This window comes from Protopterus annectens, chromosome 11.part0 (assembly GCF_019279795.1).
Source record: "Protopterus annectens isolate FY-2018-M chromosome 11.part0, PAN1.0, whole genome shotgun sequence".
Lineage (NCBI taxonomy): Eukaryota > Metazoa > Chordata > Ceratodontiformes > Protopteridae > Protopterus > Protopterus annectens.
Genome location: NC_056745.1, coordinates 492,745,787 through 492,761,834, shown reverse-complemented (window position 1 = coordinate 492,761,834; position 16,048 = coordinate 492,745,787). Strand labels below are relative to the sequence as shown.

Here is a 16,048-nt window from a genome sequence, read left to right as displayed (position 1 = left end):
GTAGATGATCTTTCACTAAATCGGGACTCCCTATGATGTGCATTGACAGCATTGTCAAGCTGGATTATTACGAAGGTGCATTTTGCATCATTTTCACCCTTATTCCTTTTCTCCAAGATTATTTGACGTCAGAGCAGGTATATTTAGAAAATGGAGTTATGTGGGTTTGCCCCCACATTAGAGGTATTGGGGTGTTGTTATCCCCAACAAAAAAAAAGAATTATTTTAGAGTATTGTGTGACCTCAGGATTGTCACTGTTTTGAGACTGAGACCTCCTGAGGATTAAGCTGTTTTATTTCAGGTTAATCCTGTGTTGACTAAAAGGCAGATTATTAATGACAGTCAATCTAGGCCAATGGATGGTACTTACTATACATGACAGTTAAACATTTCAAAAGTGAAGCCTTTCCTTAACTTCCTTCAGGGAAGCACAACCTTGAGGTTGGCTAAGTTCTTTAGCTGAAGTCAAACTCACTGAAACAGGTCTTGATGGATTGTACGAATACCACAAATCACATGCAAATTAATACATGCTATGCTTAAAAGCCTTATGCACTTCAAGTGGAGGACCTATTTTTAGAATAAATTACAATACATGATATATATTTTAATAATTAATGTTTATAAAATAACTTCAAAGATAACCCATATTTAAACATAATATTTCCTTCTATGGTGGGCAGTTATGAGCAAAAATGAATCTTCCAGAGGCGATGAGGCCATCTGCCTGCAGCATCTTGCCTCAGAATGCCTCTTGGAGGTCTAGTATGGCCTTTCACTCTCCTGAGTATTACTTTCTCCTTATTTCTTTCAGGTAGCTTGTAAACTGTAATGCTTTGATATCCACATGAGCATTTTGGTTATCACTTTACCATAGCCTGCTTTTAATCATTTTTGATGATGGCAGTTGTTAGGCACTCTCAATTCTGTATCTCACGGTTACCTACTTCTATATTTTCTGTTTCTTATTCCATTTGCTGAGACCATCGCTATCACCACTTCTTCTCACAATTGTTCTTAAGTTTATTAAAGTTTCCTTTCCAAGTCCTACTTAGGTTGTACTTATTGACATCTCAAGTATATTAAAATAGAGGTAAACTAAAAGGAGTTTGTGCATGCTAGCATGTTATACAACATTCTTTGTGTGCAACATTTTTTGGGAGGCAAATACACTGCATGTTAGTTTGTGCTAAAATGTGATAGGTTTTATCCATGCATAAAACTGCATGCCAGTATTGCCAGCGTAATGTGAGTGGCAAGTTGCCAGTTTCAGCTGAATATATGTATATATCAGAATAAGAATTTTGTGTGTGCCAACTTGCTAAACAGTTATATACCTTGTACATATATGACTAAATGAATGGTTCTTGGTTGTGATGGGCTGGCCAGCTACAACTAAAGGCTGAAGTATGCAGTTGACATCCATTTGAACAATGACATGAGAGGACCATAGGACTGTTCAGATGGACATAATTAATAGTGGATACTCAGTTTAATTAATTAATTGATTAATATGTTTTATGTTTCATCATTTGTGACATTGGGATTTGTTATAATCATTCCCACAATTCCCCTTTGTAACATGTTGAATAAGCTCAGTTTAGCACTGGTTCATCTGACCTAAAGCAGTGATGCTGCTGGTGGGACTAATTCAGCCTGAGACATTTTCTCTTTTCACATGCTAAGTAGACATTTGGTGGCCTACCACACATTTCTTAAACTACTCTAACTATATTAATTTATCTTTCTCTTTTCCCTTCCATGTAATCTATCTTTCAACTAACTACATCAGTTTAAAAGTGAATTATTCTCCCTTCAGATTACCACATTTGTGTCACTCTCAGAGGAGTTTTGGCTTGTTTCAGACACCACATTTTAAACATTCTATTTTTGGAAAGTGTTTCCGACATGTTGGCAAAATATTTGAATCTCTAAAACCACAGAAGCTGGCTGAAGAGGTAACACTTTAATGGTAAAATAAAATAAAAAATACATAACAAAAGATGAACGCTTAAGCACTAGTGAGCAGTGCTTCTTCAGATCTAAAATTCATCAGACCAAGTAGGTATATATACATATTAAGTAACTAATCAATCTTTTAATGATCTTAATTTAAGCACAGACAAAATGGATTCTCAGTCTTGCTGCACATAAGAAAAAAGGGTTAAATGACTTTGTGCCTTTAAAACCTGTGCTTAAATTAAGATCATTAAAAGACTGATTAGTTACTTAATATGTATATAACCTACTTGGTCTGATGAATTTTAGATCTGAAGAAGCACTGCTTACTAGTGCAAAAGTGCTCATCTTTTGTTACGTATTTTTGATTTTATTTTGCTATTAAAGTGTTACCTCTTCAGCCAGCTTCTGTGGTTTTAGTGAGTACTCACTGTTTGCCTGAAGTGCTCCTATCTTGTTTGTTTTAGTCTTAAAATATGTGTATCTCTCAAAGGTAGTTTGTGGTGGGGTAAGCTGTAGCTCTTTGCCTGTAAGAATCAGGTAGTTACTACACTGCCTACGTATACCAAGTGTTATGAAGCTGGCAGCTGAGGGAATACACTCTGGCTGACTTCCATTTAGTCCAAGAGTGTAGACGTATAGGGAAATAAGACTAATCTGAACAGCATTATAAGACCCTACCTGTATGTTGCATGGTTATCTAGTACAGGTGCCCTAATAAGGTAGCAGCAGCTTACAGTAATTTAACCTGGTCCTAAATAAAGAGACAGTGCTTTTAGGGTGCAACTCTAGTTACGCTTGCTAGGAGTAAAAGTTCCATCGCTGTGTTTGCAACTGCTGAATACAGCTTTGCGTGGATCTGTGTGTAACAGTGCAATATAGCTGGGCTAAGAATTGAAGCAAACACATGAAAAAACAACTTTCGACTCCAGCCAAAAATGCTCGTCTTCCAGAAATAGCAGTGGCTCTGACTGAGTAGTCACTACTATGTCTCAGATGCCCACACACTGGCTAATCTTTGTTTTATCAATTACTAAGTTACTGACATGGAGTTGAAACAACAGACTAAGCAAAGGGAAAAATGTAGTAATTAATGAATCCCAGTCAGGTGACTGTTCAACACATTACTTCAGTCACCAGCAAAGAAGATAAAATACGTCATCAAAAGCTGTTTAAATGCTACTAAAATGGCAGAAATGGTTAAAATGGAGGGAAAACAGAAAAGTAAGTACAGGGAAACAACACAGTAATAAAAGAATTCAGTAAGGCCACTGTACAAGCACAATACTTTAATTTCACCAAGGAAAACAAAATGAAAAAAGCAAAGCTTGTTGAAATAACATTAAAAATCAATAGGCAACAATAAGTGCAGGTGAAATAAGGTACTTTCCTGATTTCTGTTTCTAAATGAGGTCAGATCTGCTGTTCCCCCCTCCATTTCTGCTATTTCTAAGACGAGGTAATGAATATGATAGCACAGGAGCACGGTACAAAATGAAATATAATGGCGATAACCATCGTCTGAGGAAAAGTGTAAGGACAACCACAGAGCAAACAGATGAGTTCCAGCTTCCTGTACCTGACTTCCGTGAAGCAATAATCGTTTGCACCATAGCTCTTGTAACACACTGCTGTTATAAGAGGCACAAATGTATTTCGAGTAATTTAAATGGTAATCTAAGTGGACATTAATAATTTAAACAGAGCCATGCCATTTGTAAATTTGCAAATTGTTTGAAACAAGTGATAATTACTTGTGGTTTCAGGACTATGTCATTTTCTCATGTTCTACTGACAATAATGTGAAACAAAGGCTACAAGAAATCAGAACTAAAAAAATAAAATTTGGTAGAAAAACAGATTCAGGATGGTAGCCTGTTTATTACAGAAACAACCATGCAGCCTATCTTGCCACAAAACCTGCTTTAATTCATGACTTCTGACTGTTTGATAACCTGAAGGAGTACAAAACAACATCAGAACTTGACCCAACATGCCACTAGACATTCTTTTTAATTTGACACAACACTATTTCACAGTACACATGTACTGATATCTTGTACACAAAATATCTTCAAAAAATCATTGCTATTTAGAATAATTTTTTTGCACAATGGCTTGACAGGTGTATGTACATCATAATTCTCTCTCTTTTCATCTCCACTACCATATTGCTGGTTTCCATCATCAGTTCAGTCAAGAGTCTTCACTGCATAGGAGCAATACTATGCAAGTATTTGTGGGGAATGTAGAATGCTTAGTCATAGTCACCTTAATAAATCTTGCCACCATTTTAGGCATATAATAGTACCTGCCTCCTCTCAAATCGAGCAGGTCATACATGATAACCCTGGGGGAAAGTCTGCATATCCAGTCAGCAATACTAACCTCAAAGGTAGTTGAAAAAGAGGTTAATTTGACCTGTAGTGGTAACCAGTTTGATTGGCTGGGAAAATGTTGAACCCATCTCTCCAGACAGTCTTGTTTACTTGCTGGTTACAACATAGGCTTAGTGCTGTTTGTAGGGCCTCTGTTTTTATGAAGAAATCAGAGGTCAAACAGTGTTCGGTCTTTCATTATTCAAAAAGTTACCTCTCCAACAGACAACAAGCTGTTAAATGGAAAAAAGCTACTTCCTCCTTTCTCACCACTCCTACAGGAGTACCCCAGGGTTCCATATTAGGTCCTCTACTGTTCAACATCTTTATAAATGACACCAATAAATGAATTTCCAACAACTGTGAAAAAAAAACAAGCACTGATTCCCAAACTAAGAACAGGTATTCCACTATGTTTATTATCGGACTGACACGAACAAAGTAAAACAATAAAAACCTTAAAATATGAAACCATCCAACGTAAAGCGCTTTTCGTCCGGATCTTATCCGGACTTCTTCAGACAAACAGTTCCATTCTAAAAAGCCAAAATTCAAATAGTTAACACACAAAGCACTGACCAATCAAACCCAGCTCCATAATTAACTAGTTGTTAAAGTAATAACCACTCTATTAAAGTCAACTGTTATACTCTAGTTACCAGATAAATTATAAAATATTCATTGTTTAGTCAAACACCTTTTCCTTCCTTCTTACAAGTCACCTATAGATGTAAATATTCGTACGTCTTAAAATAATTAATTGATACGAACATTGTATCAAAAATCTGTTTAAAGTGCGGACATTCTATCATCTTGTAAACGCTGCTGTAAGCCCTTTTAGGTTAGGTTCAATTAATCTTCCAATCAGTTTAAAATGGTTACAAGGTTGTTGTGTACTTTCACTGTCCCATAGCACCTCACATAATGTGACTTGTTCCAGTACTAATAATAGATCAACTTTGGGACTTTCTTACTCAAAGTGTTAATACACCTGTATACACAGGGCCTATTGTCTCATATAAAAGACACTTGTATAGCCCCTCTGAACATGATTAAGTCTGATTTCCAAACTATTTACATAACATAAGTTGTAATGACAATTCCTATGGTCCTAATAGATAATATATATGAAACTACAGTGCCAGGTCATTTACGTTCACATTCCATATAAACCTATGGTCGGTTCGTATCAACCCGACCACTTAATGATGTTAAATTAAGTTAAGTAAAATCATTACGGTCTTATTAGATATTCAGTTCTGTTATATTACCTGTTTTAATACACTCAATAGACACCCTATAAGTTATTCTTACTCATAATGTTAATATTCCATTTTGTAATGATGTTAACTTACTGAATTTTTATTTATAAATCTAGGTTCGTATCATGTGTGAACCACATTCCTTACTTTTGGGAAACCAACTTAAAATTTGGTTCTTACAGGGTCCACTTGAGGGTGACCTACCTCAAAAGGCTTCTTAATTTTAATATACACGCTATTGAGCATGTTTCATTCAGACCTGGATCCATACATGCTCGTAAGCGCAATTGCCAACTTAATTCCCTTTTCTCAAGTTGTAGTTTCATATAGTTGTCATTAAAAAATCTACCTCCTATGTTGTTATTATTTATTTCACAAATAACCATAAATTTAAATTTGTGTCCAATGTTCTGCTCACAGTGCCTAGCTAAGGCATTTTCACTTTTCTTCTTACTAATTGCATATAAGTGCTCATATATTCTGTCCCTTAATCGATGGTCCGTCTTCCCTATGTAGAATGGCGGGCATTGTTGGCATTGGGCTAAATAGACTATTGACCTTGTGTTACAGTTGTATACATCCCAAATTACAAATGTTTCTTTTCTAACTGTAAAAGTGTTAGAAGTGTCAATAAAAGTACAATATTTGCATGCACCGCATTTGTGTGTACCCAGATTATTTTTCTTCACTTTACATTTTGTTTCTAAAAGATTTTTCATGTTAGATCCCCTCCTAAAGGTAATAATTGGAAATTGGTCTATCTTGATAGAAACATATTTGTCCAATGATAGGCAAAACCAATATTTTCTCACTACTTTCTGAATATCTAGGGCTTCTGGGCAATAAGTGAAAGTAAATGCTAAGGAGAAGTTTTTATTCGCTTTCGAGTCGTCAATACAAATATTCCCTTCATCCCTTAGACTTAGTTCTCTCTGTCCATGGGCACTGTTAGTTGAATTATCAATTCTACTTGTTAAATCAGTTGTTGAATTTCTATGTAAGATGGGTATGTATATCCCATTCTTCCTTTTTGTTTTTACTTCTCGAAATATATCCCTTAAAAATTGACCAGGGTACCCTCTATGAGTAAACATCCTGTAAAGTAAATTACATTCCTGTTCAAACTCATCATTCAAGGTTATCATCCTGGCCGCCCATACAAGCTGGCCTTTCACCACAGATTTCTTTTGGTGGTAAGGATGTGAACTTGAAAAATGTAGAAATGTGTTCTAATATATACTTTTTCTATAAATTTTTGCTGTATATCTACCTTCTCATATGTTTTTACTCAGTTCGACATCCAAAAAATTAATCTTTAGCTCCTAAAAATTTTTTGTAAATTTTAAGAAAGAACTTGTTAAGTTAAGGAAGGTGACCAGTCCCTCCGCTAGACTACTGTCTCCATTAAAAATAATAAATATATTGTCTAGGAATCTTTTATAGAGGAAAATTTTTTCTTTCCACTGACTGTTTAAAATAAAAGTTGTTTCCAAGTAGGCCATAACCAAGTTTGCAAAACTCACACCTACTGGGGAACCCATTGCTATCCCAATCTTCTGTAAAAATAGTTTATTATCAAATGACACGTAGTTGTTTTTCAAACCAGTAACAACTCTACCTTTAAAACCTTACTCCATTCCCAACTTACATCCCTCTGGGAATATTCCTGCTCTCACCCTACATAACTATCCTCTACACTATACCTTGCTTCCAATTCCTCATAGGTTCATAGATTAATACTAAGCTAACTGCCCTTGCAAGCCATTTTAAGCCTAGCCAATTATCCCTCGTGAGACTCAAATGCTGCACCTTGTGCTTGTAAGGCAAACACTTTAACCATTAGGCTACCCTCCCAACCCATCAGTTTCCATCACCTCTTCCAGTTTCATCTCCTTTTTCTTATTATACTTACCTCTCCCCTTGGTGCTGCTGTAGCATTGTCACCTCACAGTAAGATGCTGTCTGGCTTGATTCTCAGCTAAAACGTCTTCTGTGTGGAGACATGCGTGAATGGGCATACCTTCGTTGAAGGTTGTGCATCAGGGCTGGCAACTCGGCATGTAAAAATCTACTGCCAATCATTAGCGGACCGGAGTTCCGCTGTGGTGACCCCTAACTGGGAAAAGCCGAAAGACACAACAACAACTTACCTCTCCCCTTTCCCCTTTCTTCCCACCCTTTCTACACCCCTCTTAACCACTTTTTCTCATTATATCCTCTTCTTCAATTCATACTTAACCTCTACCTATCCACTAGAACTACAATATGATACCTATGCTAACCTCCTTCCCTTCTTCATCTAGATTTTACTCAGTTTTAACTAAGATTTTTGTATATGCTTATTGATATGTTTATTTTTTCCTTATTCTCCTGTAAACTGTATACTGTATTACTCATTTGTTATGATGCTTAAATTGTTTAATATTGTTATGGAACTTTTCTCCCCAGGACTCCATTGAAAACAGGATTTTCCAAGCCCAATGGACGATTTCAGTAAACAAACTGTAAAATAAATAAAATAAATAAAAAAGTGACACACAGATCACCTTGGAGCAGCTTGCAGGCTACTGAGTATAGGAAAGCCATGCAAATCTACTGCTACAGGAAAAGGATTTAAGGCCTTTAATTTTCTTGATTAGAAATCTTTGGGTCCTTTTCAGTTGATCAATATGCTTGGATTTGTACATACCAAAGGGGAGACTATATTCGGTTATGAATCTAATAAGAGAAGGGTATAACAGCATGCTGACTATGATGGAAAAATGAGAGAGTTATTCACATAGTTACCCATCGACAAACCTTTGTTCCCCATTTAATATCACTCCTTTGCTATGACTCTTACCAGGTACTTTTTATCCTGTCTCTGTCTGCTTTCCTTCTTCACTAAACACTAAAGTTGTTGATGGCTGCTTACAGATATTGCATGTGTTTCTGTGTCAGTTTTTAAAGGAACCATGCTCACTTTGGGGATATGTGGCAAAGTGTTTACAGACACTAGCAGCTTGTATAGTAGCAAATGAGGCTAGTCAGGGTGGTGCAAACCCCATGCAGTAAGTTCTACATGCAGTGTAATACACCTTGGTGGTGCTTTATCACTGCATCCATTAAATAATATAATTTACACAAAAATTTATACCAAACTTTGATGTCTGCTACCATAAAGGGTCAAAAATAGCTCACTTGCCACTGTCCTTTAAAACACAAAGTGGGTTATACCCAATAATTTTTTGTGTGTGTGATTGTAGCTAACTGCAATCAAGTGACTGTTTGTGGTCATGTTTTTGTCCACTTGTAGTAGTCACATCAGTTTATATCCACATCAGGAAACTCTTCACCCAGTACAACAGCTGTCAATCACAACCACTTTTAAGCTGAAATAAATTTTCAACATATTTGAAAGCAAATACAAAATACAAAGTTTGTAATAATTTATATGTACAAGACGTGCTTTGAAATGTATAATTACTATACTTGGGAATATTATTTTTATGCAAGGCCTGACTTAAAAATTCTGTTTTAGGTTACTGTATTATTACTTAAGTCTAAATAATATCAACAAACAAATTTCATATTTTTAATAAACCCTTGAAATTATACACAGAATGGAACAAAATGTCTGAACTTGGAAGTGAGATCTCTTGAAATCATTCAACAAATAAAACACTCTGCAACAGTTTGTATAATTTGCATTGCTAGTCGTCAGTAGCATCCCCTCAGCACTTCAGTATATCACAACCAACTGACATGAGTATGCAGTTAACTTTCACTGTATGAAATAAGTCTCAAATATAGATGTAGTGAAAGAAAAAATACATAGTTTACAAGATGAATGATGTAATAAAAGGTTATATAAGAGCAAACTCCAGCCCTCCACTATTAAGAATTCACCATTTCTATTAAAAAATGTTCTGCATGACAGGGTTCTGTTTTCAGATTTGCTGTGTCTTTTATGAAAATGAACATGAAACAATGTTTAGACTTAAAATATGCTGTACTTTTGAATGTTTTCAAGAAAAATCTATTTCTTTCTTTTTCCACACTGATCAGTTTTGTTTTAAATGCTAAGTGCAGTACCTGCAAAGCTCAAGAACTCACTGAAGGGGGTTGTAAAATCAGAAGCAACTGGCCTTTCTAACTGGCTCCTTGTTGGCCAAATATGCCAGTGCTGACAGCTTTTCCTGCTCTGTTTTATTTGGTTCCCACAACAAGTATGAGACAGAAGCATAGGAATGTGTCCAGGGCTGACTATTACCATCTCAAACACAACAATACTTACATCTCTTCCAGGAAGTGAAGAGTGGCGAGGGCATTCGGGCGCAGTTCAGTGAAGTTGTTCATACTGAGATCTCTGTGAAAGAGCAGAGAGAGTGTTAATACGACATGCCACAACTGTGATGTCCAGCTGTTCATTCCACACATTTTTAACTAATGCATCCTTGTAAGGGGGGGGGGGGTGGAGTACAGTCAGCAAACATGAATCACTATCTGTTTATGTTTTCAGTATATCCAAATACTACTTTTCAGAAACTACTGACAGAGACTTTTACAACAACCTGTTTCTTTGGTCAGGATTATTTCACTTCATGGTGCTTCTGATGTAAAATGATCAGACTGCAAAACCTGTACATAATCATACATATATCTAACAGACAGATTAACAAAAACTTCTGAAAACCTTCACCAGAGTATGAAATATAACTGATCTCTTAGTTTTATAGATTGACCAAAGAAACATTCTATATAACTTAAACAAAATTAGAAGTTAAAATTTAAGCATACTTTCAGTAACACATTTTTTGTTTTGCATAACTGATTTTCTGTTTTTTAAAATGTTAACATTACCCTTTGTGTAATCATAAAACACAACTCCATTTAGAGACATGTTATGCTGGTTTCTAGACTACATTGAATAAGTGAAATGAAGCATAAAACACGAACGTAATGCAATCTATCCAAATAGGGCACTTCCTGTGAAGTTCCATAGTAGTTCCTGTGACAGGAAACCCTAGGAGATCTACATCAAGTGAGAATACAATCACACTTCTGGAAAATTATTATATAATCAGGGCTGATATTACTCCTAAACTGATTTACAATGAGCTGTTATGGTAGACCAGAGAAGTACAACCAAGTTTTTTAATGTGAAGAATTACCTCAGAAAACAAGATTTCTTAAGACTATAAGAACAGTTTTGTCTGCTTTTTCTAATTCATGTGTATACTTGCTAGACTCAAATACCTATCTTCAGGGGAGAACAGGGAACACTGCATAGTTAAGTAACTTGTCCAGAGTCAAAGGTGGTAAGGGACGGAACCAAACCTAGGACTACAGGATAAAGTTTAAACCCTGTGCTGTACTGTCAAAGTTTGCTGTTTATAACCATTTGTTATGAGTATATTATTTTTAAGATAACTTTAGGATGAACAAAATTTAAGCCTTGTGACTAAGTGGTAAGACCTCTGCCTTATAGCTCCAGTGTCTGGGTGTTCAGTCCTCTCCTTTATTCACTGTCTGTGTGAAGTTTGCATGGTGTCCTTTTGTCTATGTAGGTTTTCTCCTGCTACCTTGATTTTTTCACTTCCCAAAAGAATGCTGCTTGACTGTTTACTCTGAATTGTGCATGTATAGATAAATATATATATATATATACACATATATATATATATATATATATATATATATATATATATATATATATATATGGATTCACTTTAGAAGCTCGAAATACTGAAATATCGAAGTTCAGTATTTCGAGCCCATAAAGTGGAATCCTGAGAACAATGAAAGCTCAGAAGCGCAAAATTCTAAACCTCGAATACCGGCGGTTTTGAATTTTGTGCTTGTGAGGTTTCGCTGTGGTTATGGATTCAGGTAAGTGTGTGTGTGTGTGTGTGTGTGTGTGTGTGTGTGTGTGTGTGTGTGTGTGTGTGTGTGTGTTAAGGGTTTTGGGTAGGGGCTGTGGTGTGCGTCAGTGTGTTTTGTTGCTGTGATGTGTGTGTGTGAGGAGAATGTAGCTTGTGTGGTGGAGTTTTGTGTGTGTTTGTGTGTAGTGAGACCTCAGTGTGAGAATATTTAAGTAGGGAGGGTGTGGAGGGGCTTGCCCCCCACATGGGGGTACGGGAGGGCTTGCCTCCCTTTTTTATGTAGTAGAGATCTTGTGTGTGTGTGTGTGTGTGTGTGTGTGTGTGTGTGTGTGTGTGTGTGTGTGTGTGTGTGTGTGTGTGTGTATGTGTGTGTACAGTAGAAGCGCAGAATTCAAAATCTCCAGTGTGCGAGATTTTGAATTTTGTGGTTTAAAAAATTCGACTTTATAGCTTTGAAATACTGAATTTCGATATTTCAGTATTTCGAGGATATAAAGTGAATCCATATATATATATATATATATATATATATATATATATATATATATATATATATATATCTATATAAATAGTATCCTGGTCATAGTTGAAATGGATATGAGGCACATTACTCTTACCCATTTAAAAAGTTAATAAGTTCAGTTAAAGCAACAAATATAGCCTTTATTCATTAGGATGTGACAGTGACACAGTATACAACAAATATCTGAAACACATTTGAATTAAAGAATGCTTATATGTTTGTGTGTGTATGTTTGTTTGTGTGTCTGTGAGCATGTGGGTGTCTGTAAAAAAAAAAAAAAGGCAGAAGATTAAGACGCAATCTTACTTTTCAGCTGGATCTAGTTTATTCACTGTACATCTGTGAACGCTGATTCAGGCAAATGTGTTGGAAAAACTTTCTTTCTTTTTTTTTAATTCTCAGATCACTCTACCTTGGGGGTATGAAGAAACACCCCCATAACTTGGGGGATATGAAGAAACATCATTTTATGACACACCCCAAAGCCATTGTGCAGCTTTTTCCATCAAACATCGCAATGACAATTATTCATGTAATAATATTAGATCTGATACAAAGTCCTTCAACTAAATTTTTTGCTCCTTTTTCAAGCTGAAATGAAACTGTACAGGGTATAATGAAAACTTATTTAATAAGAGAAACACAAATCTTTGCAGAATACATGATGCAGTTCTACTCACCTATAGATCTGTGGCGTCAGCATGCAGGCCAAAAGCCATACATACTTAGCTGCACTGTTGAAACAAAACTTAGGTTCTCAGATCATGCTACTGAACTGGAAAGCAGAGACCCATGCAGACAGATTTTATCAAAAACATGTTTCTGAAACACAAGAATTTATCAAGAACCCGATTGCAGCTACTGGGCTGATAATTTCTGCAACCTTTGGTACCTATAGTGAACACTATCCACACATCCAAAAGACTTACAGTTTTTCAGAAATAGGTAAAAGACATCTGATTACAAAAGAATAGATACCTTATAACCAGTAATATTTAAATTGTAATATTTCTTTCAACACATTTGCTAGGTAAGTACTTCTGGGACCAGGGAAACAGGCTGATTCAGTGGGTGTATCTATTCAAACGGGTCCTGTATCACAATGTGGAAGAAATGTTTCAGGAATCTAGTTGAACTACTTCATAGCAAAGTTGTAAATATGATTTTAATTAAAAAAAGATTGATACCATGTTTAGCCATTTTTGTAGCCTTTGTTTTTGTGCATGTTCAAGGATGGTCTACCACACCCCCCATGCAGGGTCTTTTGACCCTCACCCCTTACATATTATGACTGAAACTGGGGACAGTGTTCTTTGGGGCTAAAAAAGCCACATTTAGTGAACTGGTAGCTAATAAATTTATTAACTACAAGTGGTTTCTGCAAATCACCTGAAATTTGTCTTGCATAGTTACAGATGTTCATTTAGTGGGATACACACAGAAATGCATGCAACAATAGATTATCTAAACATGTAATTAATAAACATGGTCCAAATGTATAGTCTTTTACAATTTCTTGTGACACTGTTTGGTGTTTTGTAAGCTTAGAAGTAGTATGTAGCATCCAAACATGTAATATACAACCGCACACTGCCAATATTGTTACAGGTGTTAGCACAGAATCTGCACAGGAGTAAGCATAAATATTTTAAGTGGTTTCATAAAACAAATACACACATCTGTATATGAATTTAACTGCACACACACTCTGGTACTATAATGGCATTGCTAATATTTGGGATGAATAATCATTCTGTTTATAATTCTGAATGTCACATATTCTGGCACTGGTTTATCCCACTTGCATGACATTTAGCATGCTTAATCTTGTGGGGTTTCATCAACTGGCACATTTTATGTGACTGCATTGTGGTTTCTTAGTGACAGAGTGCTCAATTCCTTATTATTAAGAGATTTGCTCTTCTCTTGTTTGTATCTCACAACTATTGACTCTTCATTGATATTTTCAGGGTTCAAAACATTTGAGTAACAGATATGTGTTTTATATGCTTCTGGGAAAATGATACTGATCCACTTGATCTTACCAAATTGTAGAGCTTTCTATAATTTCAAAAGGATAAAAGTGGCAGCCAGTTCTAAAAATAGATCCATTTGTCAAACTGTGCCAAGCAGTCTGATAGTTTTAAATGCCATCTTGTGTTTAAGTATGCAAGTAAGAGAAAAGCAAAATAAGATGTAACCATCTGTCTAATTAAATAAACATCAGTAACTAGGCAATCAGGACACATTTAATTAAATTGCAATTGATATTTCTTCTTATGCTGATGAGCTACTTCTGGATGTACAGATCCGATAAACAGAAGAAGTGGTCCTATGTGGACTGGGGCTTGGTCTAATGGTTAAGGTGTTTGATGTGGTTTGTGTTTAACAGTGTAGGTACAGAAGTACAGTTACAATGCTTGTGCTACTGGCAGACTCTTATATCACTCACCACCTCACTGGTTCTCATTGTCATCCTAAATCTTTGATAGCATCACCTGGGGTAATTTTTTGGTGTCTTGCTATTCTTTTCTTTGAATTACTGGCACCCACAAATAGCTTACTCCTTTTAATCTCCTTCCTTCCTTCCTTCTTATATATTTTCCTAACATGCAGCAGTATCTAACACACCATGAAGGCCAACAGTAGAGAAAAAACACAAAAACAAGGCCCATGTTCAAAAACATACCATGCAGCAGTATCTGGTTGTGCATACCCTCCTGGATACCTCTCCTTTTAGTTACCAATAGCAACATGACCAAAGTCTGGGTGGCCACAGTGGTGCAGCGGTTAGTGTTGCTGCCTTACAGCAAGATGTTCTCCGGTTCGATCCTTGGCTGGCGTGCCTTCTGTGCAGAGTCTGCATGTCCTCCCTGTGGTCACGTGGGTTTCCTCTGGGTGCTTCAGTTTCCTCCCAAAGACATGCCATGGGTGGATTGGACACTCTAAACTGGCCCTAGGCATGAGTGAGTGCATGTGTGTGCCTTCTGTGGAAGGTTGGGTGTTGGGCTGGCAACTTGACACCGTAAAAATCCACTGCCAGTCATGAGTGGACAAGGTGATCCGCTGTGGCAACCCCTGACCAGGAAAAAGAAGAACATGACCAAAGTTCCTTGAGTGTGAAAAACAGTGGAAGGTACACTTCTAGTATTCCTAAATAACTTTTCTGTCTCAAAGAAAATAAATTCTGTGACATCTTTAGCTTCTGCTTGGGTAATAATGCCCAAAGTCAAGTAGTGTAGAGCATAGCAAGGGCCACCATGTGCTCCTGACTTGCGGTAAGCTAGCAACCACTTCATTCTTTTTAACTCTTGAAAAAAAATCCTTTTTTTGCACCTTTCTCAGGTAACCCTCTTTCTGAGAAGCTGCCACTCCAGCGTTGCCCTCTATGTGCCCCATATTTATTAGGAGCTCCATTAATATCATGCTGCATGGACTACAGAATATCTTCTGAATACTGCTGTGGAAACATCAGGTTAAGTTCTCTTTAATGGTTTATAACAATAAGTCAGACTTGTATTATTATGTTTCTTTTGTTTACATTCCATTACTTGGGCAAAAATACTGCAGACCTTTGTGGACATGAATTAGAGTACTTGAGCCAGACCAGCAAGTAATGCCATTTATTGAAGTTCTGCTCTCTCATCTCTAATAGCGTCAAGCCAAGTGTTCATCACTATGATATGCACTTTGCTATTTTATTGCCAAAGAACCGGGTACATATTTATTTTTTATATATTTATTTTTTAATGCATTTATTTCCTAGTCTGCCTTACCAGTAACAAATTATTTTATTTATCATAAGTACATTATAAATGCTAAATGATAATGGATAGAACATTCTTGAAAATGGCAGCAGCTGCCACATATGTCAGAAAACAACTTCATCTGCAGAGAGCAACCCAGTGCTACATGCCTACACTGAATTTGTACTGAAGCGTGGCTGGTCTTTCCATTCTCGGCATTCTATTCTAATTGCTTTTTTCTTCTTAATGTGCTAAGAAATGTTTCTGTGTGTACAGAAAGGAAGCCTAATACCATTTACAGAAGGTACCCGAAAA

The 16,048-nt window shown here is 36.3% G+C and overlaps 1 protein-coding gene across 3 annotated transcripts in view; it reads right to left on the bottom strand.

Annotated features, from left to right (window-relative positions):
- The window catches only part of LGR5 (leucine rich repeat containing G protein-coupled receptor 5), a 1,626,452-nt gene that overhangs the window by 1,138,746 nt on the left and 471,658 nt on the right, over positions 1-16,048 (bottom strand). For 2 of the 3 annotated variants that reach the window (XM_044087987.1, XM_044087988.1), the window contains exon 2: positions 9,877-9,948. In XM_044087987.1, coding sequence (XP_043943922.1) covers positions 9,877-9,948 — 72 coding nt within the window. Of the gene's footprint in view, positions 1-9,876; positions 9,949-10,442; positions 10,506-16,048 lie in introns of those variants that run through there. The other variant, XM_044087989.1, reaches the window with a different exon arrangement.